This window comes from Zosterops lateralis (assembly GCF_965231275.1).
Source record: "Zosterops lateralis genome assembly, chromosome: 3".
In the NCBI taxonomy this organism is placed as follows: Eukaryota; Metazoa; Chordata; class Aves; order Passeriformes; family Zosteropidae; genus Zosterops; species Zosterops lateralis.
The window spans coordinates 68,268,621-68,291,113 of record NC_139764.1 but is presented as its reverse complement, the minus strand read 5'-3'; the positions used below and the strand labels follow the sequence as shown (position 1 = coordinate 68,291,113).

At 34.7% G+C, this 22,493-nt stretch overlaps 1 protein-coding gene across 12 annotated transcripts in view; it reads right to left on the bottom strand.

Moving 5' to 3' along the window:
• Positions 1-22,493, bottom strand: part of AK9 (adenylate kinase 9) — a 59,665-nt gene that overhangs the window by 17,829 nt on the left and 19,343 nt on the right. For all 12 annotated transcript variants that reach the window (XR_014589479.1, XM_083856311.1, XM_083856308.1 and 9 more), the window contains exons 15-23: positions 22,057-22,187; positions 21,182-21,338; positions 18,209-18,317; positions 17,486-17,796; positions 7,938-8,144; positions 6,783-6,973; positions 5,646-5,858; positions 4,816-5,070; positions 1,116-1,234 (exon numbers count right to left, since the gene is read on the bottom strand). Coding sequence is in view for 11 of the 12 variants with exons in the window: in XM_083856311.1 (XP_083712437.1) it covers positions 1,116-1,234; positions 4,816-5,070; positions 5,646-5,858; positions 6,783-6,973; positions 7,938-8,144; positions 17,486-17,796; positions 18,209-18,317; positions 21,182-21,338; positions 22,057-22,187 (1,693 nt within the window). In the remaining variant the exon portion in view is untranslated. The remainder of the gene's footprint in view (positions 1-1,115; positions 1,235-4,815; positions 5,071-5,645; positions 5,859-6,782; positions 6,974-7,937; positions 8,145-17,485; positions 17,797-18,208; positions 18,318-21,181; positions 21,339-22,056; positions 22,188-22,493) is intronic.

The window sequence follows — 22,493 nt, the reverse complement described above, 5'->3', positions numbered from 1 at the left end:
TACTTTCAGCTAGTATCTTTTGACAATGTAAAACTGCTATTTTGCTGTATATTTTAATTAGTGTACTTACAAATTAATTTCTTCTGAGGTCTTAATTTGCAATGCTTAAATATTTTAAAGGAACTTAAAAAGCCAAAACTAATGGTGTCCTCAGACTTGCTTGTGTAACTCTAAAAACAATACTTCTTAGGCACTGATATCAAAAAAATAGAAGGTGCCCCAAACACTTTTCTGGTAACAACTCTCAAAGAAAACTTGTGCCTGAAAATTTATGTTTCTTCTGTAGCATAGGATGAGAAATTTGCCACTCAGCATGACTTATATTTCTCTTCCTGCAAATGTTAGAAACAAGTCAGTTATACCTGGAATGCTCCAAGGCTTATTGGAGCTCTTACAGTTTTGAATTAGATGAGTAGTTATGTAAGGATGAATGTTGTGTTAATAAGAAGCTAATATTTATATCTATTACTTTAGACTTTAATAGGACACACTGTAAAGTTGCAGAAAACCAAAGAAGCTAGAAGAAGTGGAAGTGGAGGGAAGAAAAGGTAGCCCTGGATGCTGTGGGGAAGAAGAGTACAACATAGTATATTTTAGTAGTGCAACGTATTGTGATGTGATACAATACAATACAATACAATACAATATAATATAATACATATAATATTACAACATTATACATAATGCTGGGTAATTTTTTTGTCTTCGTGCATTCTTTTTTTCCTAAAACTGATCTCCCTGTTTCTACACTGTATAGAGAACCATTGTCCCCAGTCTGTAGTCAGCACAAAAATTATATAAAAATATAAAAGGTTTGTTTTCGTATCTATCCTGTAAGGCCATGAAAACTACCCAGCTATTTAGGAGATTTAATCCAATTCAGGTGTGCCAAGTACTTTAGTCAAATCCTGTGTGCAGCATATGAAACATGATATTACTGTCAAAATATCAATTAAAATAGTACAACAAAACTAAGACTGACAGGTAGGTCATTACTCCTATAAAGTACAAGAGTCTTGAAATAATCTCTGCCGAAGTTATTTATAATTGTGGACACAATGGATGATATACTTCCTAAAATTAATTGAAGAAAGAGAGAATCTAATTACAGTTACCGGAATGGCTCTTTCTTCCACCAGTCAGGAACAATCTTATCAAGGACTTCTGGAGGTAGTTCCGTATTATCCATTAGATTTGCTTTGATTGCCTCTTCCTCATCAGTTAATTTCACTTCCTTTATGTAAAGAAAATCCACCAAAAATGAAAAAAAAAAACCTCAAACAAAAACACAAACACCCCCTCCCCCCCCCCCCCCAAAAAAAAAAACACCAAAAAAACACCCCCAAAGCAACTAACCAAAACCAGAAAGAAGTATCTACTTGATACTTTATTGTTTTCAGCTAAATAGGATACTATCTTCACTTGACTTAAACCAGCAGAAAGAAACTCATTTGCCACATTGCATTGAACTATGCATTATATGTTTTAGGCATTTCCCTAAAATTAGGGCAATTGCTGCTGTATGAATTTTAATGAAACCTAAAATCAAGCACAACTGTTAAGTATTTAATTATACATATGCTCAATTCAGAGGAATAGAAACTGAAATGAGCACCATTTCTCCTAATTGCCTACAAGTAGTTTTCCACTTGGCTATACATGTTCCTATGCTGGAAGACTACCTGCACTACATCAGAATGTTTTTTCACTTCTTGAAAGCAACTATTATATTTGGATGAATTCCAAAAAAATGTGTTGAAGAAGGATATGTGAGGTTATGGTGTATAGGCAGAAGAACAGATACCAGACAGATAGCATTGTTCTATACAACTACAGTAATATTAATGACTAGTCAAATGCAGACTATTCAAATACCAAATCAAACAACTCAATTCTTGTGGAAAACTGTTGGGTTTTTTCCAGAATATGTAACTCTGTGAGACTGATATGGTTGGAGATGTGCTTCTCATAGAATGACTTCCTGACTCAGACAGTGGTAAAGAAAATGAAAATATGATATGCATTGGTGGTTCTGGATTAGTTTACATAATTCATACATCAAAACACGTGTCAGAATCAAAACATGTCTGATATCAAAAGGGAATAAGAATTCCCATGCCTGACATCTACTCTGATAATGTAGCCAAAAGAACTTGAGGACATGCTGGAAGTTACAGGTCTAATGTAGTGTGTATGAGTAGTATTTTCTCTAGTGCCTGACACAGTATATATGTTAAAAGATGTTTGTATGACAGAATATGCCTAAGTAGACCAAGTGGTAGCCAGATTTGCAACACAGAGGCATCTTGAAAGAAATATGTGAAGTGGGAGAAAACAGTAAAACATATATAAATATGTATCACTGACATTACCACTGCTTAAGAGAGGTAGGAACGGTGTTTGTATCTGGTAAAAGAAAAGAAGCATGAGATGTATATTCCAGATAGAAAAAAGAGAACACCCCACAGAGTGATTTGAAGGACAAGGCTGCCCCCCAGACCTGTCAATAATGTGGTGCTACAACAACCAGGATGACATCTTTTTGCTGAACTTTCCAGACTGCATAGTATATTTTTGTTTGCATTTAGTGGTTTTGCTTTGAATATTACAGCTGACTTTAAGCTTTGATAGATAAACTTCTACTGTCTTGCGCCAAAGTGAAAGAGAATGATACAATGGAATTTAATGACATTTTGCAGAGATGGTAGGTTGGTGAAAAATAGGATAGTCAGACAGTCCAGTGGTATTCATATTCAGAGAAATGTCTGGGAACTCTACAACCTTGGAAAATATCCTCTAGAGTTTTGTGCGAGGACCAGTAAATGGAGTTCTAAACTGAAATGAAATTGAAATTGTATGAGCTGTGCTGAGGTTGTGCCATCAGATGAAACACTTTACAAGAAGCATGAGGGAAAAATATTGATGTAGAAGATTGTTTCCCAGCAAATATAAAGATGACAAGAGAGAAATACTAACAGAAATACCTTGGTGTAGGACATGTATTGATGCCAAAAAAATAACATTGAGTGAGAGCCAGCCATAGCCATGAGTGTCAGAAATATTTGCCATATTTTCAGCTGTGATGACCAAGTTGTAAACTGACTTCTCAAAAGAACTCCCTCTTTCATTTTGATGAAAATCTTTTGATGACCATGACTTTGATCTGTAGTCCGTGTTGAAGCATTTGCTTCCAATATTACCTGCTCTTGTATTACTTCATCAGAACACTATCTTCCAATTATCAGTGACCTGCTCCACTTCTCAAGAGAGTAGTGGCCTTGAATGTACCTTTGGCAGCTCTATCAGCACCTGCAAGTGCACCCCATTGACCTGTATGTGTCCAGTTTACATAAATGATCCCAAATTTGATCATATTCTGGTTTTGAGCAGTCCTGGTTTTTTACCCAGGCTTTCCTAGGTAGACACAGAGCCCTCTAGGCCAAAGATTAGACTGTACTTGCAAAGGCCATGTTTCAGGGTCAGACTCGTATTTTCTAGATCTTTTACTGCTGTTGTACTGCAGAAGTTCTTCTTGCAACCCTTCAGATCCCTCACTAGTTTCCACTTCCACTGAGTGCTCATCTTCCTAATGCTGTGCCTGAGTGTTGTTTCTGTATGCCTCCTACTTTGTAGCCTGATGCCTCTCCTGCAAGCTTCCTTAAATCCTGTAGTAGGAAGTGTTTGAAGATTTTTGATGACTAGTAACTTGAGGGAACTTGGCAGGTATCAGGAGCCCAACCTAAAAAAAAAGGCTCTTAAAATGTGATGCAGAAACATATTTCTTTCTGAACCTTTGAGTGTTGGATAAATCCTTATTCCTGTTGTGTGAGAGATAGATTTTCAGTTTTTCACTACATATTTTTGGAAGATTCATATGCATATGTTGAGACTTCTCCACATAATGAATGGCTTTTATCATATTGATTGCTATCTAAAAAAATCATTTGCAATAAAACTTTGTGGATTTTTGGTTTTCTCCCAACAGATCACTGCCTAATAAAAGAAAATACTCTCCCCAATAAACCTTTACGTAAAAGTTTCTTCTTCAGAGAAATTGCATCCTGTAAGAGATAGGGTTTAGAATGTTTAAGGATTTTATACCAGTAGTCAATCTGATTAAGAAAAAGGACCAATCTTCTGAAAATTATAATTCATTAATTTTTCTACCAGTATCATGAACATAAAGCTATTTTAAACAGTTTTTTAGCTGAGCTGCAAGGCATATTTTATGGTGCCCAAGAGTTGTTTTGTTTTTGTCATCTGAAACTGCTGCCAATAGGCAAAGAAATGCTAAAATGCAGGTTAAGAAACATATTGCATTAAAAAAATACTACCTTATCCTGTTATTAATGCTGAATATTTCTGATTTTTTATGAGAGATGATCAGACTAAAGGGCTGGTAGAGGCATTCCATCCTTTTGCTCCGAGAGAGCGCAAAGAGCACACCTAAGGAACATTTTTGAAGTCCTGTGCAATTCGAACACATGCACTTGACTGAATCTGCATATTATAAACACTTAGAGGAAACCATGCCTTCCCATTATTATTCTGACCTGGACCTTTTTTTTCCCCCTTAGCAGGTCTTCCATTGGCCATTTAGCATCTATCTCCACTATTTAGAAAAAAACCTCTATATAAATCTTGAAAATACTTTGATGAATGTTTGTGATACTTAAAAGAAAATGTTGTCAAGAACTATTATTTCCAAATTACATCAAATATTTAATATAATTTAAACATTTTTACAATTTTATAGGAAATTCCTACTCTGAAAATGGTTATTTTGTGCATGGATGTATAAAAGATTATTATTACCTGTTTCCTTTTTGCTCTTTTAGTTTTAGTCATGGTCTGAGAGAACTCTTCCAGTTCCTCTGGTATTTTATTGTCATCTTCCTGATCTTCGTCAAAAGAGGGCCCAACTTTCCTTTTAGTTTTGGGTAAAATCAATTCCTGTAGATATTCTTCAAATTGAATATGGAAAATGCCTAATTTGTCTGCTATCTGTCGTGCACAAGTAGTTTTACCTGCTCCATGAATCCCAAGTAAACACATCCGTAAAGGAGGAGCCTATAGGGAAAAAATGGAATATTCTGTAACATTTTGGAGTAAACAGTGCACCCACCTCCTATTGTTTTTCACTTCAAAAATATCATTATAAAAATTCCATCAAAAACAGTCACATAACTTTGTATTTCAAATTTTCCAGACTTTATATTGCTGTTCTAACTAAACTACCTGCTCTCTGGAAACACCAACAAGTATACTACACTACTATCAGCAGGTAAAAATGAAACTTCATTAGACAATGCCGGTAAATTGTCCATTCTTTTACGCTTTTTCAAGTTACAAAAAACCCATAAAACTCCCAATATGCCATTTGTTAAACATATTTTGAGATTCTAGTAAACCTTTATAATCTTCCTCTCTTTTCCACTGTATTTGCATCATTAATTCAATGTGTTAATTTAAATTTACATTACAAAATCACTAGGGAAGCCATGTGTTTTATTTGCTTCAAGGACTTGCCTAATACATTGTTACCTAGGAAAAAAATCAACAATAATAAACAAATCTAAATGGGAATGGAAAATAGTTATTTTAATCTGCTATTCTCTGCATTAAATAATTTTTAAGATTCTCACTTGTAGTGGTTCATTGTGAGCTACATACTCCTCAGGATTCTTCAAAAATTTATCTCTGTACTCAGAAGTTGCAAAGTAATAAATCTTCTCTTTATATTTAGCTGCATGTTCCTGGAGTCCAGGGTAGAGGACAAAGTTCTCTTTCAGACTGACTGGACAAAAGTGTTTTGTGTCTCCCATGAGCCTTTTCTTTTGCATAACTGTGTCTTCATCCTGAAAATATGAAAATTTTAAAGAACTCTTAGAATTCAGACATTTACTTAGATTAAGTAGATCAGATTAAATAAAGCCAAATATATTAACTGAGGATTGAATGAGGGTGGTATTCTCAAAACAGTTTGTATGCTGAAAATAAGTCTGTGAAAATACACACTTTTTAGATTCTGAGTCAGAAAACAAACTGTCCAAGAGAATTACTGAGAAAAGAATTAAATTCAAAATATCATTAATATCATAGCCATTGAGGACCAAAATTAGGGTAGAAGTATCTATGATAAAATCTTTTCCTACTTTGTTCTTGAATCTGATTTTCTGTTTAAATGTAGATTTCTTCAGAAAATACAATGACATCTGGTGTTTTATGAAGTCAGATTACTCATCCAGTAAAGTTAATTTCTAAAATATCTATTCAATACTGTTCTGGTACAGTCTATGAATATCCTGTACTGTTGAATTTGGGGATGGGAACCTTCCAATATAGGACAAAACTAGAAAGGGAAAGCTAGACCTCTAATTTCATTAAAGTGGGTGTGTGAAAATTATCAATAGCTGAAATGGAAGAGGCTCTGTGTCTTCTGATGTTTACATGATGTCTCATGGAATCATTGTTAGCTGACAGAAATCAAAGCTCACATTTGTTTCTTTAATAAAACTGCTCCTTGCCATCTGGCAACAAACACTAAGTTCAGTCATAGGGGTATTTGAGCTTCTTGCTGTAGTAAAACTACTCTTGGCCAGAACATAGAATTGTAGTCAAAGTGTTCTTCAAGCACATGCTAGTATTTATTCTGTAACATGGTTTCAACTGGAACAAACAAAATCAGGGTCAAACAAAATCTGACTTCTCTGAGGTTATGTTCAAACTGAAAATAAAGGAGTTATAATAAAAGCATAAATAGATAAAGCTGGCATGCTTACTTCTTCCTCTTCTTCCCCTTCTTCCCCTTCCTCTTTCTCTTCTTCTTCTTCACTTTCCTCTTCTTCTTCCTCTTCCTCTTTTTCTTTCTCTTTCTCTTCCTCTTCCCCATTTTGCTCTTCAGCAGCCTTATCTTGTGCTTCCTCCTCTAAGTCTTCATCAGATAATTCCCAGCCATAATATTTAAAAGGTTCTGAAAAGGTTAGTTATCCTTTTTTCTGTTTCAATAGTTATCCTTTGGCTATACCAGAATATATTCTCTTTGCCCATAAAACTAAGCACATACACAGAAGAAAATAATGCCAATTGTATCTTGCATTTTTTCTACATACAGAACAAAATGTTCTCCCTAGATATGGAAATTAGTATATTGCCTCCTCCAAAAATGGAAATTCTACAGGTTGTTTTTGGTTGAAGTAAATTGGTATTTTCAATGGGAACTTGTATTACAAAAGTATTACACAAACACATGCAGATAGTACCATTACTGTCTGCAATGCTTTTTTTTTTCCTGTTACTTGTTGGAAAGAATCATCACTCAAATTTTAGTTTATTATAGAGCCAGCACAATAGATGTTTTGGTTAATAAAACACTTGGTTTGTAGTGATAATAGGAAAAACATAGTATTATTTATCCAGTACTCAAAATTCTACAAGACCACTCAAAGAAATGTAATTTGCCAAAGAAGTATTAATTAAAAAAAATAATGTAAAATTAAGTTTTGAAATACAGTCTATGCAGATGGTTAGGTTAGATTATTACACACCCTGATAGTCTCACTAACCCAAGGAATATTGTACACTAGTGAACCTTCACTATCTGTCCATTTGTCAAACAAGTATCCTGGCATACACACATAGAAAAAGAAGAAATTGTGGAAATGTGCTTCCAGAACATTTAGGGAGCTATTATGCACCTATTTGCACAGCCATATTATATATATATGTATTCCAAATATATACATTTTCCCCATTCTTAGATTTCTGAAAGGCTGCTATTGTGCTTTTCAGCTGACCCAGAGAACACAGTATGACCCTCTTCATATTAGCAATATTAGCAAACTGAGTATAACTTACTCCCTATATGCTCATCACACGAGCTATCCAAAATCCCTCTTGATAGTTTAAGTGCCAATCACATAAACAGCATTACTTACTTTCCATAACCAGCACAGTTTGATTAAGCAGACTTTCTGGTGTTTGCTCAGCAATTTCTAAAACAACAACCTGAACTGGAGATGACTTCTTGATTTCTGATGCCACTTCTTTCCAATCATTCATGAAAAGATCAATCTTTCTTTTAATTATTTCCATTTCTTCTGTATCTGGAAAACCATCCTCTGAAAACTCAGGTTGCATGATTTCTGAAAATCAAATAATGTTAAATAGGTAATGCTCCTCTAAAATGTTTGTCATTTAAAAACTATCATTATGCTTTAGGATTATTTTTATATTGCTCAAATATGGTGGAATACTTTTTAATGCTCATTCCTCCCATAATTATGAATTATTCTATTACTAGTTTACAAAGACATTTTGTCTTTGTATTTGAAATTTTCTTTGTATTTTGTCATTTGTCTTTGTGTGACATTTTGTCTTTAATTATGTTGATACTCTATATACTGAGGCTTCTCCAGGAATATAAATGAGGTCAAATTGCTGAACTATATTTTTATATGGTTATTTAAATCAGCACTGAAAATAAATATGACTGTTTTTGCAAAGAAATCTAATACAGAATACATTAATCTAAATATTATGATTTAATGATGAACAGCTTTTGACAGACTCTCCATATAGTCATGCCTCAGGCCAATATAGGAAAAATTTGAATGAACAAATAAATGAAAATAAAGTAAAAAAAAATCTTATCATGACTTCCCTCTGTAAATAGTGGAACTTTTACTCTTACAAGAAATTCTGGCTTTAATGAAGCCATGTCTGCATACAATCACTTGTTTAATAATTAAGAGAGAGAGAATACTTTAATCTCTTATGAAACATGCAGAAATTTGTATTGCCTGTTGTTTAAGATCAGTCCAAGCCTGTTTCCTAACACTGTCTCAGGGAAAACAGACAGAAGCTAGAGACTGAAAGGATACATTAATATAAATAAGAAAGTCACAGATACTACACATTGTAAACATAACAAAACCATACCAAATGTGTTGTCATACTCTGTGAGCAAATAAACAAGGGGTTAGTTTCTCCCACCACAGCTTCTTGCTGAAGAAGACAGATGGAATTAAGAACTTGATATTGACAGCTGATGTTGAATTTAAAACTTGATATTGACAACAGATATGGCATTTAAAACTTGATATTGACACATTAGAAAAGGTTCCAATTAGGAACTAGGTAGCACTGCATTTACTATCTATTCATACATTGTTAGACCCTGAGAGTCCTGAGACAGAGTCCCATCTCAGCTAGAAGATGACACCCAAGTGCCTTAATATAACTCCATAAAGACCTTGTCCCTGGCAGTAGCAATGTAGTGGTGTTGCTCTGTTCCAATTCTCTGCACTCTAATGATTTTCAACTTGGATTGTCTCTCTTTTCTTGTAAATATTCTTTTGTGTTCTGTTAATAAGTGATGTCAGCTAAAAGACAGAAAAGCAATTGAGAGCAGTGACTTAAATGATCTGATATTACATATTAAATTTGCTGGGACTTAAAGCATATGCTGTGGTTTTTTCTTGCCAGAAAGAAAGAAAAAAATTTATCAGTGAATGGAATGATTTTCTATTTCACCAAAATTTTCTCCATCTCTTGTTGTTCCTGTCTTGTTTTTAGTTTGAAAAAGCAAGAACAGATTTTGACACAAGCAACAACATGCTCCAATGAATTTCTACTGTTTTTTTACATGAAAAAGAAACAGTACTACTGTTCTTCCTTATGTAACTTCCTACATGAACAAAGAAGAGGTATTACTGAAAATGTCAGTGTTTTGTAATGCCTTGTATGTAAAAAGCTTTGAGAACTTTCTCAAAAACACAAAACCTCAAAATATTAAAACCTCAAAATGCTTTATTGTCACTCTCTGGCATCAAGCAGGCCAATGTTCCCTCTGTCAAATTGCAGCACTGCAACATTCATTTTGAATTTATCCCAAACTGAAAACTCCAAACAATTTTTCTGGCATATGAAGGGTTAGATTGCTCTGTTACAATTTTTCTCATTAAGAAAATATTTTCTCCCAGAACCAAGTAGCTCTCAATCTCCTCTTATGGGCTGTTGAAGAAATTTGCAAATGACACATTTAATTGTCCAAAATAGAGCCAAAAGGCAAAAAGTGTGTAATGTAGCTGGATTTCAGTGATTAGGTACCAGTATGATTTGGCAGGAAACAAATCAAAACTTAATGGTCAGAGTAGAGATGCTGCCTAATGCTGCCTAATTTTTATGTAATATTTTACCAACTAAAGCATCACCTCAAAGTGCCAATATCAGCTGGGATATGCAAGTGCCTTCAGAACAAGGAACATATCTAACACACCTTCTTTTGAAATTCCTTCATGGCCCACTAAGTTTGGTCCCTTGCTAGTTTGCTACTTGTGCTTGTTTCTACAACCCTTTAGTCCATACGTGAAATCAGGCACTTTAGAGGTAGTATGGGAGTTCTGGGTACTACAATGTCCACGTCTTCTTAAGGGTCTATATCACAATGTGTAGCCCTCTAGAAATATGCTAAATTTCTAAATACGTAGATGCTTTTAATAATTTTATTCTTCTATTTTTGAGGTTGAAACTTTTATTCTCTCAATACTACCATTTACCTGAACTATAAACATGATTAACTGATGTTTGAAGCAAGTTGGGCTCTCTATAGGAATTCATGTGCTGGCTCAGGGACCTGAGGGCACTCCTGAGCCTGGCTGTCCCCACCCAGCCCCTGGGGCTCCCCCGACCTACCCACAGCCCAGGACCCCTTGTCAGCCTTAATACATTTCCACTCCTTAATATATCTCCACCTCTTTTTTTTTTAGCTTTGAACAACACAACTGACACCTTAGTGGCTAACCTTGCTCTTATATGATTATTAGTCTAAAAATAAATCAATGTGCAAAAGGGCCTATCATTAAGGAGAAACACTTTTCAGATTTCAAATAGTTTGATCTTAAATTAGAAATAATGTTTTCCCTTGAAAAGGCTTACAAACATTTGTATTTTACTAAACTAGACATTCATTCTATATATGTCATTACATATTCCCTGCAATGACATTTTTGCCTCTTGCCATGATTCTAAATAGTAACATAAATATACCTTTTAATGTACATTAAAAGATGTGCAAATGGTACCACTGCATTATGTTGCATTCTGCAGTGATATATTCCAAATGAGACAGAGATTTAGCCAGGTAAAACCTGCTTAAATTTGGGCAGCTCCAATGCAATATGTAATGATGACTCCCTTAGGAACACAGGTTTTAAGAAAAGAAGGAAAGGATACATTAATAACTGGGTTACACTAACTGCTGCTTGCACATGTTATCCCTGGCACAGTTGCACTGCAGAAATCACATGTGCTGCCTTGTGAACTACAGCCCTATTCACAGCAGTAACACATGGAACGTGGGATGAGGGCTGGCTGGATCTGGCTTTCAACAAATCATCTTACAGTCCAGCCCCTTAAAAACCTCTCAGTTCCCAGCAGGTCATGACATTTTGGAAATATGCAGGCAGAACAAGAGATTTAAATTAATATTTGGCATCATCTAAGACAGAATATTGAACATGGCAATGAATCCTCTTAATAGAGTAGTTCCCATGACTTTTAACTCAGATGCACTTACAGTTCATGTTACCTCTCCTGACAGGCCATATTTAGCAAAGGATGGGCCAGCATGTGTTCCAGCTTTGTTTTGCTACTTTAGACACATAATTCCAACAATACCTCTATCCAGAAGTTTTTGTTGCTTAAGGAAACATATCCAGCAGCAATTATTGCATACTTATAGAACTTTTAAATAGATTACCCAGGTCTAAGTGGAGAAACTTTCCTCTAGAAAGAGGGGGGAAGCAACAAAAGAAAAAAGGTTGATACTCCCAGTGAAAAGAGATGGAACAAAAATCAGACAACCCAAAACTCATTTGGTTTTGGTTCAGGTATTTGAACTTTATGACAAAAATGTTGCCTCCCTGACATTTAGTTTGTCTCAGGGATCAAGTAAGGCAGCTGTACCTTTGCCATTAGATATAAATTATAATAACTGTGCTTGGAGAGGTTATTTACAGTGAAAAGATATTTTTTTAAAAAATTAAAAACATAGTCAAGAAAAAGACATGAAAAGACATGGTTAAAAAATAAATTATATAAAAATGCAAACTTTCTCTCCAAGGAGGTGGCCTTCTACCTAACAGTACTGTTCTTAATTTAATTTCCTTATCACAGTGGTGATAGGAAACAATCTTCCCCAGCCTTAAATCCTGGGCTTTTATAGGGAAAGCCTACATGCCAATCCCTCATATTATTTTGCTCTGCATCTTCTGTGCTTTTACTGAGCATAGTTACCATAGAGACAAACAATCCTCGAAGGCTTTCTTCCCCCACACTCTCTAAATGAATTGTTGGGGAAAGAGAGCCTTTAATATCTTCGTATCTGTGACTTTTTCTTCCCTCGGTCCATATGCAACATCAAAAAAGATGAAAAGGTCCTTCTTTTCTCCCCATTGAAACACTGCCAGAGCTGACACAGACACACCAGAAGCCAGCACGTCTTCTTCATTAAAGCTTAACTATCAAAATAAACAGAAAGGCAAAATATATGATAACAGTGACACTTTCATTTCTTGGAACTGATCTGTATTTCATTATGAATGTATTTTCAGTTGTCTTTTTGAAACAGACAAAAACAGACAGTCTTATTTATAGACTTTTCATTTCTTACTTATAAATATAAACTGCCAAATAATCTTCACAAGTTACAGAGAAATGTACTAAGTAGACAAATTTATATTGTATGCACTGATTTTTTTATTTGGAAAGACAACTTTGGTTGTCTTTCCAAATTATAAAGTTGATTCTTTCTAATGCATAAAATACATATATTTAACAACTTTCTATTAAAATAAAACATTTTATATTTGATTTTTTCTGTTTTGTTCTTTAATATATTCTAAAAATTCTAGCAGATAAAAGCTAAAATGAATATTTTAAAAACTAAAGCAGACCATCTCTATTAAAGATGAGTTGCTTTCAAAATGCTTTTTGAGAGAAAGCTGTTACAAGGTTTCATATATCTTTTCATTAGCTTATGGATTTGTTTAATTTACAAGACTGGTAGTAAACCAGGACAGGGTCAAAGAGGACAGATGGACAGACATTAAGTGAAGTATATTAAGAGGATGTCTTTCCCTTATTATGTTTAGAAAGTGAGAAGAGCTTTCAGAAAGACCGATAGCTCTAATCATAGGCTTTTGTTCTTTTTTCTTCTGCAAAATATTTCATAGTTGCTCTCCACCAATATTCCTTTGTCTTTATTTTTCTGAATGAGAGACTAAAAGAATTTAAGAACTGAAGGTATTTGGAATTTAATTGAGCAAATTTTTCTTAACCTTTCTGGTTTTCAAAATTTGAAATTTCTCTGCCTAAAATGCGGGGATTACAGGTATTAAAATGCAATTATCACATCTGATTTATGAAGGACACCATAAAGAAGCTTTGAAGATCATGCAGCTTTGCTCAAGGACTGAACAAACTGTGAAGGTAATATCACTAGAGCTTGCTTTGAAGTTTGCAGTGCAAGTAATTTGCAATCTCTCATCTCCAGTTTAATAAACTGCCCTTGTCCAAACTCTCTCACTGAAAAGCCTCCAGTTAAAGGTAGGGAAAAACACAAAACAGGACGTGAGCCAGTCAAGAAAAACAAAGGAAATACATTTAGAGGGTGTAGGACTGAGCACACATCATCTGCCTGGTAAATGTTATAAATACAATTGATTCCAAGTATTTATCTTCAAAGATTAAATAGGAAATGCACGAACACGAACAGGTTTAATTTTTTTCTGTGTTGTTTCAAATACATTACAAATTTTAACATGATGATAAAAATAAAAAAGCAAGAACATAGAATAAAAGCCTAAGAGAAGGATATTGATTCAACTCTCCACCATCTGTAATGAGAAAGGAGATCTATATTTAAGAGCTGAGATTCAATATTAGAGTTTATAACTAATACTGATTTTAACAGCTGTGAAAGCACAAGCATGGGAGGCAACATCTGGAATTATCAGCCCAGTTACTGATTTATTTTTGCCAAGAACATCTGCCTAAATAGCAAGAGGAGCAGAAGAAAGATCAGTGAAGATGGGGTTGTACAAATACACCAGCCTGAGCTACTGAGGCATAAACATGTGTGCTCCAGTTGAGTTTGCAATAGAAAGGAAGGAAGCTCTGGCAGAAATGTGGCAGGAAAAGAATATGCCAAGTATTATTTCAGGAAAATTGGAGTGAACCCACAGACCTGCTTAAAGCTGAGAACTTCTCTACAACAGCAGAAATATAGCCTCACAAATTGATATAGCTGTCTCCTAGTATAAATACAATCGTTCTCATGCAAAGCTTCTGCAAAAATGCTTGAAGTAAGAAATTTCTGAAAAAAAATCCCTCAGAATAATTGTGTCAAAGGACATGAAAAAAATATGTGAGGCTATAATTTTCAGCTAGACATTACAAGGAAGAGTTACCACAAAAATTGATTTCTATATCTTTAGCAGGCATTTCAGCACTTAACTTAGCTTCTTAACTCACTTAAATACATTTGTTAGATTTACAGGAAGTCTCCTTCTCCAGTTACTTTTACTCTCATTAAGACATGTGCAAGTACCTTGTCCATTACTGGAACCATTTCTTTCCTTTTAAACACAGACAATATTATAAACTTGAATATGTTCAGTGCTGAAGCAATCCCAGATTCCACTGACATTACAAAAATTGTAATTATTAAAATGTGCATCTATTTATATAGAATAGAATAGAACTGTTTCAGTTGGAAGGGACCTACAATGATCATTTACTGCTCATCAACTGAGCAATTCAGGGCTGACCAAAAGTTAAAGCATGTTTCTAGTGGCATTTTGTAAATGTTTCTTAAATGCTGTCAGGTTTGGGACATCATTCACATCTCTAGGAATCCTGTTCTGGTGTTTGACCACCTTCTTGGTAAAGAAACACTTCCTGATGCCCAATCTGAGCCTCTCCTGGTGCAGCTTTGAGCCATTCCCAGAGGACGCCATAGATGAGAGACCACAAGGGTATGATTTGGGCTCTATTTTTCTGAGCTATCATTTTTTGTATTACAACTGCTATAAATTACAAAAGCCCAACAAACCGTGAACATGTGAACTATGAACATTCATTTATGTTTTTGTAAAGACGTCACATGGGAGAAAAGCTGCAGTCAATGTGCTGATGGCACTACATTTGAAATAAAACAATGTCAGGCTAAGAGCAGCATGACTGAAGTGTTTTGGTGAGTCAGTGTTTGATTAATGAAATAAAATGTAGGTGTAGGAAAACATGATTTTCTCTGAACAAGGACTTAATACATCTTAAAACCACGTGACATTATCACATCTATAATTAATAAATGTTGTTTTGATGTACTTATATCAAAATTAGTTAGATATTCAAAACTACCATAAATTTTGTTATTTGAGACACAGATGAAAAAGTATCTTTGTAGAAGCCGTTTTATTTAATACTATAGGATTCATTAACTTTCGAGAAGAGCTGTATGTTTTATTAGAAACTACAAAAAGTTATAATGTGGATTTTTAAAAAAGCTTACATGCAATTTAAAGAACTCTAGAAAGCTACAGTATTTTTTTCATAGAGTAGGTGAAATGTTACCTCATTAAAAATTAAAAGCATGCTATCTTATTCAGTCTATCTTATACTACCTTTATAATTTAGGCCTTGTTATATATATGTAACATAAATGCCAGACTAGATCAGGAAAGAAAATGTATGTGAGACATACTGGTAATACAGAACTTAAGCTTGGCCATATTAATTTTGTACATAAACCAGTATTTTGTGTTTGGAAGAAAGACGGCAATAGCAGTCTAGACCCTTGATGAGAAAAAAAAAAAAAAAAAAGAGTGAGAATTCATGCATTTCATTTTTTAATTTCATCTCCAGGCCTTGGGTGATAATTTAGGTTATGAAAGGGATATCTTGAGACTGCATAGTAGAGAAAGAAAATACTTCAAAGTCTCCAACCTAGTTCTTAACATAGAGACAGATATTTATGCATGGGAATTCATCGTGACAGCAGATCCAAATCAGACAGAAACATTTTCTAAGAAACTAGGCGCTGATTGAAGAAGGCTAAGAGGGAAATGAAACCCTGCAGCTTTTTGGACTATTGAGATTGAAACTAACTGGAACTAAATCTAAGCCTCAATCCAACTGGCAGAACATGAGGTGCAAAAATCCAGCCTCCTTGTAACAGCTGGTCTGTTGCCAAAATCTCGCTCCTCACAGATTATTTACTTCTGCCCAGGACAATTATATTTTCTCTGCTGGAAACTAAGTATAACACAATTTTGATATAACTGTAGGATCTTCACAGGAAACAAAAAAAAATATGTGGTTTTGTCAATATAGAAAGCAACAAAATAAGAGCATCTTTACCCAAAATGTTTTATTAATGTTGTTACCAGAGGGGAAACCGCATGTAATAATACACAGAATTCCATTATTTTTTACGGTGTTAAGTTACATTGTTAAAGACTAATCTCCATAAACACAAAGGGAGGGAGAAACAATGATAGATGGGTGAACCCCCAAAACTTAATTACAACAAATATAACCTTGACTTGACACCCCTCAAGGCCATTAGGAGATGATGATGAAGGCATTGTCTGTGTGTGAAATCTATTGAGGTGGGTCACCCTGAGAAGCTCTCTCTGGCTGAGGTGTATTACTGCCTGCAGGGCATGAGATTCATTAGGAGATGCCTAGGGAGAAGCAGTTTGGGATTGTGGGACATTTATAATATTAGGAAGCTTTTCTGAGAAGGACCAAAGGCAAGGAGAAGTAAGGATTAAAGTGGATTGGAGAGGAACTAGCATGGATAATAGAGTAAGAAGAGGATGAAAGGGGAAATGGGAATACATGCTCAGACTCATTGCATGGTCTTAGGGACATGGAGCTGCAGTAGCCTCACCTCTACTGGGCTTCTGGATTCAGCAATTCATAATGTTTGTTGCTATCAGATTGAGCAATTCCTATTGCATGTTAAGAGAACCACTGCAGAACCAATTTCCATTCCCATTAAATTACTTCAGGCTGAGCTTACTGAAGGAAGACCAGAAAATCAGACAATTTTTGATTTTTTCATTAACTATTGACTAAGTTCCATCAATGTTTTGTAACTTCTAAAGACCTACAGACTTTTTGATGAGTAGTTTCAAGACAGTTAATAAGCCACTTAGAAAAGTTGCTAGAGGAGATAGAGTCCAATCCTTTGGATTTATTGAAAATTGCAACAGTGCTGGCTGATTTAACGGAAACCATCTCTATTCTGTAACATCCATGAGGAACAACACAAAGAAATAAGTGCCCGTATCGGTGAACATAACAAAAAGTCATTTTGCTAGATGCTGAATGCAAAAAGGAAATCAAAACTGGAAAATCAAACCACTAAACGACTGAAACACATAATTAGATAAAACAGAAGTCAAATGATACACACTTTCACCTTCCTCCTCAGGAGCAGCTGGAGACTGAGCTTCCTCCTCAGGAGCAGCTGGAGACCCATCTTCCTCCTCAGGAGCAGCTGGAGACTCATCTTCCTCCTCAGGAGCAGCTGGAGACTGAGCTTCCTCCTCGGGAGCAGCTGGAGACTCATCTTCCTCCTCAGGAGCAGCTGGAGACTCATCTTCCTCCTCGGGAACAGCTGGAGACTGATCTTCCTCCTCGGGAGCAGCTGGAGACTGATCTTCCTCCACAGGAGCAGCTGGAGACTGATCTTCCTCTGATATCAGTGTTTCTTCTATTCCTCCGCTGTAAATAAAAGTTTATTTAGCTTAAGAACTTTACAAATATTACCAAAGCAAGTTGCAGACATATTAAATGTAAAGATGTGGAAATATAATTTGAGTTGTAAAAAATAAAAATTATATATACTTTATTATTTTAAATGCTATTGTCTCATTGCATTAAAAGGTTAGACTAAAGAAAGGCTAATGAAAAAGCATTTAGAAAGAGATTTTACTGCCACCATATATACTGATATAAAAGTAATATTCCTCAAACACAACAGATACTGGATTATTTCTTATACATCATAACTAGTCTTAGTGTACTGCTTTAGTTAATTTGTGTGATAAATGCACTGATAGCTCACTTTAACACAAAGTGAGGCTAGAATTTTCTTGTGCTCATTTTATAAATTCAGATATTTGGAATATTTTACCTTGCATCATCTTCTTTCTTTTCTAATACTTCATCTGTTTGTTTTTCCAAAATCTCAGAATTATTTTCATTCCTGCTTGCTAGGTATGCTCTGCGTAATATACAGGCTCCTGCAGCACAATTACATGACAGTAATGTATCTGTATAAAACTAAACTAAAGTCATTGAATTAGGAATACCATTTAATAAATTATTGACAACTGTTGCAATAGGACACAAAATAAAGATGCTTGACTCTAGTCATAAGGCAGTAGAAATCCGAAAGATTTATTTACAATTCATTCAGCCCTTTTATAATATGCTGTGCTAAAAGGCATGTTATTGGTCCATAGGACTGACACCTGTCCCATTGGCTAAGTAACAGAAATAGCAAACAACACCTTATTGTTTACACATGGTTGTTTTGGGAAAAAAAAAAAAACTGTTGAAAAGTTTCCCTTGGGAAGAGCTAGCAATTCTCAGGCTCATAAAATATCGGTCGACAGACAACTTTCTTTTAAAGTCAACAAAAAGCATTTATACCACTGAAATGTTATTATGCTGTTGATTTCTACAGTTTTAGAGCCTTTTTTTTTCAATTTAAAGCACGTAATAAACTGAATCTGGGATATTGGAAGGTTATGAAGGCTATAAAGAGAGTCAGAACTGAAATGATTTATCTTATACTTTCATATATCATGCATTATGCTGACATTTATTTTATTTGCAAGTGTACAGAAAAAGCTATGAAGAAACAAATGAAAAACATTCAAATAAAAATATAAATAATGTGCATACCTCTACTACTACAGCTGGTTGGCAGAAATGAAGAATATGCTGTTCCTGCTAGGAACACTATTGATTTATTTACTTTGACAAATAGATTTATATATGGCTGTGTGGCTGAAACCCATTTTCATCAGTGGACTTACAAGAGTTCAGGTCAGGGAACAGCTTACAAAGTAATGGCTAAATGCTGTGAAAATGTAAACTTCACAACTGCATGATTATCAAAATGACAGAAACAAGTGGGAATCAAGTAGAGTCAACACAATTGGGCAAATAAAAAAAATAAAGAGAAACAAAATAGCTAAATTCAAGGAAATGTATCCATAAACAAAAAGCTACATTTTTTTAGCCAAATTGTTATGCTACCAAGAGTATAAAACAGGTCGCTCAGATTAGAGCAAGTAATTCAGAGCTAGGTTTTGAGAACTAGTGGAAATGGCAGAGGTGTACATTGCAGGAAGGAAGCACATAATAGGAAGGCTCTAGAGAGGCCTTAATTTGAAAGCCTCTGCTATAAGTTCCCAAATTCTTTCCTTCACAAAATTAAAAAAAAAAAAAAAAATAGAGCAGTTACTGACTAGTTTCAATATAGTTGTCATGAGGAATTATGTGTTTCCAAAATGTCTGATCTAGATTAAAACCTTTCAGGGATGATGAGACAACATTTTCTTCTATCCAATTAATTCACTTTTTTTTTTTTTTTTTTTTTTAATTCTGAGAAGTGAAGAGAAATTGAATATAATTCTGAAAGCACCTCTCTCACTTCAGTGCTCTCTCTGCAGTACAGGCTAGAGATAGACTCCTAATATTTATTATTTACCACACAGTATTGACATTTCATTACCATATGCCAACTACAGGAAGAAGATGCTTTTTATGGCTTTATGAAAAGACAATGCTCTGTGTCCCAGAAACTAGGTTCATGAACATTTCAATAAGCTTGGAATGGCATTGCAGCAGATGAGGCATGGAAATGCAATTTCCCCCTAGGTTCTTTCAAAAGTGTCTGAGATGAAATCTTGAATGACAGCTTCTGCAAATATGATTTTCTGACAAACACTTGATCTAGAACTTTCTCATAGAACTTTCTCATAGAAATGTTCAGCCAGTATTTAGTCTGTGTATGAGTTCTGGCCACACTAAAACACTTTTAGTTTAAAAATTTCACAAAGTTGTGTGACTAAGTATTTTAGGTACTATTCCTGAGTTGAGAGGATGATTTGCTGATCAGTTGACATACTTCTGAAAAGTTTCTAAAATGAGAAATCTCTTCTGAGAAAACATAATTTTCTCAGGTTGGTTTTTATATTCAAGGACAAGGGTTTGAAAAGATCTCGGGACTGACTCCAATGCTGGGCATCTACTAAGTTTTCTTGAACTATATGTGAATAGACCCGTCATGCCTTTCTTCAATGGAAGCTTCTGCCACAGAAAGACCTTAAAAAATGGACTGGGTTGAACATTGCCAAAGGTCAATTAAACTTGTGGTGTGGTATGGATCAAGCAGACATAATCCATGAAGACATGATTTGACAGACAAGCTTTTAACAGTATATGAATGTGTTCAGTTATTGATGCCTGTTTCCAACCTTCCTTTTGGCTTGAAAGAATAAAGTAAAAATCCCTTACTCTGAATTCATGGATACTAAGCGATTGTATCCATCTGGATAGGAAGTTACTGGGTAGTTTGGGGGGGTTTTTTGATTCTAGAATGGAGAAAAGGATACATTTGCATACAAATATTTCCCCTTTTGCCTTTTCTCTCAAGCCGAGAAATTTCATACTTCTAACCTGATTTTGCAAATGCAAAAACCAAGGCAGACACATTTGACCAACAGCCACATCACAAAGTGGTGGCTGACCAGCCAGCCAAAAAATACAAAAATCTGATGCTACAAGAGCCCACTGGTATTTCCTCCTGGTTGAAAATAAGAGAAAATTGAAAATGGATTAAAAATAAGAGGAATCTTCCTTACTGTTACAGCAAAACATTCCTGTTTTAAAGTCTGTGTAATTCCATTACTCCAAATTGTAAGAAATCGTGATATTCTTGTTTATTCACTGGATTATTCCTTCTCTAGACCCCTGAAGCTTTATAAATGGGACACAACTACTAGTTTTTCTCATAAGTATGTTTTATATACAGATATCAACACAGGAAAAAAATAAAGAAAATATTAAGTTGCATTAGGGTGCATTTACTAACCCTCTTTGTGTGTATTCTTCAGACAGACAACAGTGTCAGGTTGAAGTCCTTTCTCTGATAAAGCTGACCAGTGGTCTTGTGACAGAGGGTAGTTATCCACTACCCACCCTCCTCTTTCTGAAGCACCAGGAAACCTGTCTTTGTTTGTCTTCATAAGCTGCTCGAAAATGTCACATTCAGGAATATAAAAAGACTTAAGTCAGCTGTACAAAAAAGACTGCACAATACAAAATTACTTTCTAAATGTTATGATTTTTCTTTATTGTCATTTCAGGTCAATAAAAAGTAAGACATTTATAACTTGATATGCCCAAATGAAATTAGAAACATTTTAAACAAGAAGAGACTAATGTAATAGTAATTTTTAAGCTTGCCCATAAAGAATTTACACTTCGGTGTCAATAGTTACATACCATTGAACAAATTTAAAGCATTTCAATATTCTTGGATAATCTTCATAAACAATTCTTTTCAAACTCTTACATCTGGTGTTCACCTCTTTAATAGTGACTAAAAATATAAGAATAGAGCATGCATACAATGATGTCTCAGATAATTCTCCTGGCCATTAACAATTTAGCTCAGGTAATTTGCAAGACAAAAATAATTTCTGTATAAGTGTGTGAATATATATACAAACATCCACACATATATTTTTACTATATATTAAGGACTATAAAATAGTTGTCAATAGATTTATCTTTCATGATCTTCCTCAGTGTCTCCTCAATCCTATGTAAGCTTTTGGGATATGTGATATAGATGAAACTGATCTCTCAAATGGAAAAATTAAGAACATAGATGCATAATGTATAAACTGTTACAAGTTGCTCTTAGGTAAAAAGTACTTTGCTACATAGTACTTGTATTCTCACCTCTGCAATAGCTCCCTCTAGTACTTCAGCACATACTTGAGGCGACACAGCTGCAGGGATTGATGCACTTTTCATGGCTTCTTCAACCATGGCTCGAACTTCTGGATGGTCGGCAGTTATCTCTGGTATTCCTAACAACACAGATATTTTAAAATGCACTTCACAGAGAAATTAGAGGTTAGGAATCAAATAAAGCATTAAATCATAGCTCCAGCACAGCAGTCATTTTAAGCAGTACACAATTTCTCTGAGAAAGAAACAAACATCAGTTCTGAATGCAGATGTAGTGTGTGTCTCATAAACTAAGAACTTGGTTTGCTCTCTCAGGATGAAAACTCAACCTTTATAACTCTACAGTATTTTCTACCTCTAAGTTAAATATTGTTTCAATATGAACAAAATTACATTTCTCTACTAGAACAATCAGGCACTTACAG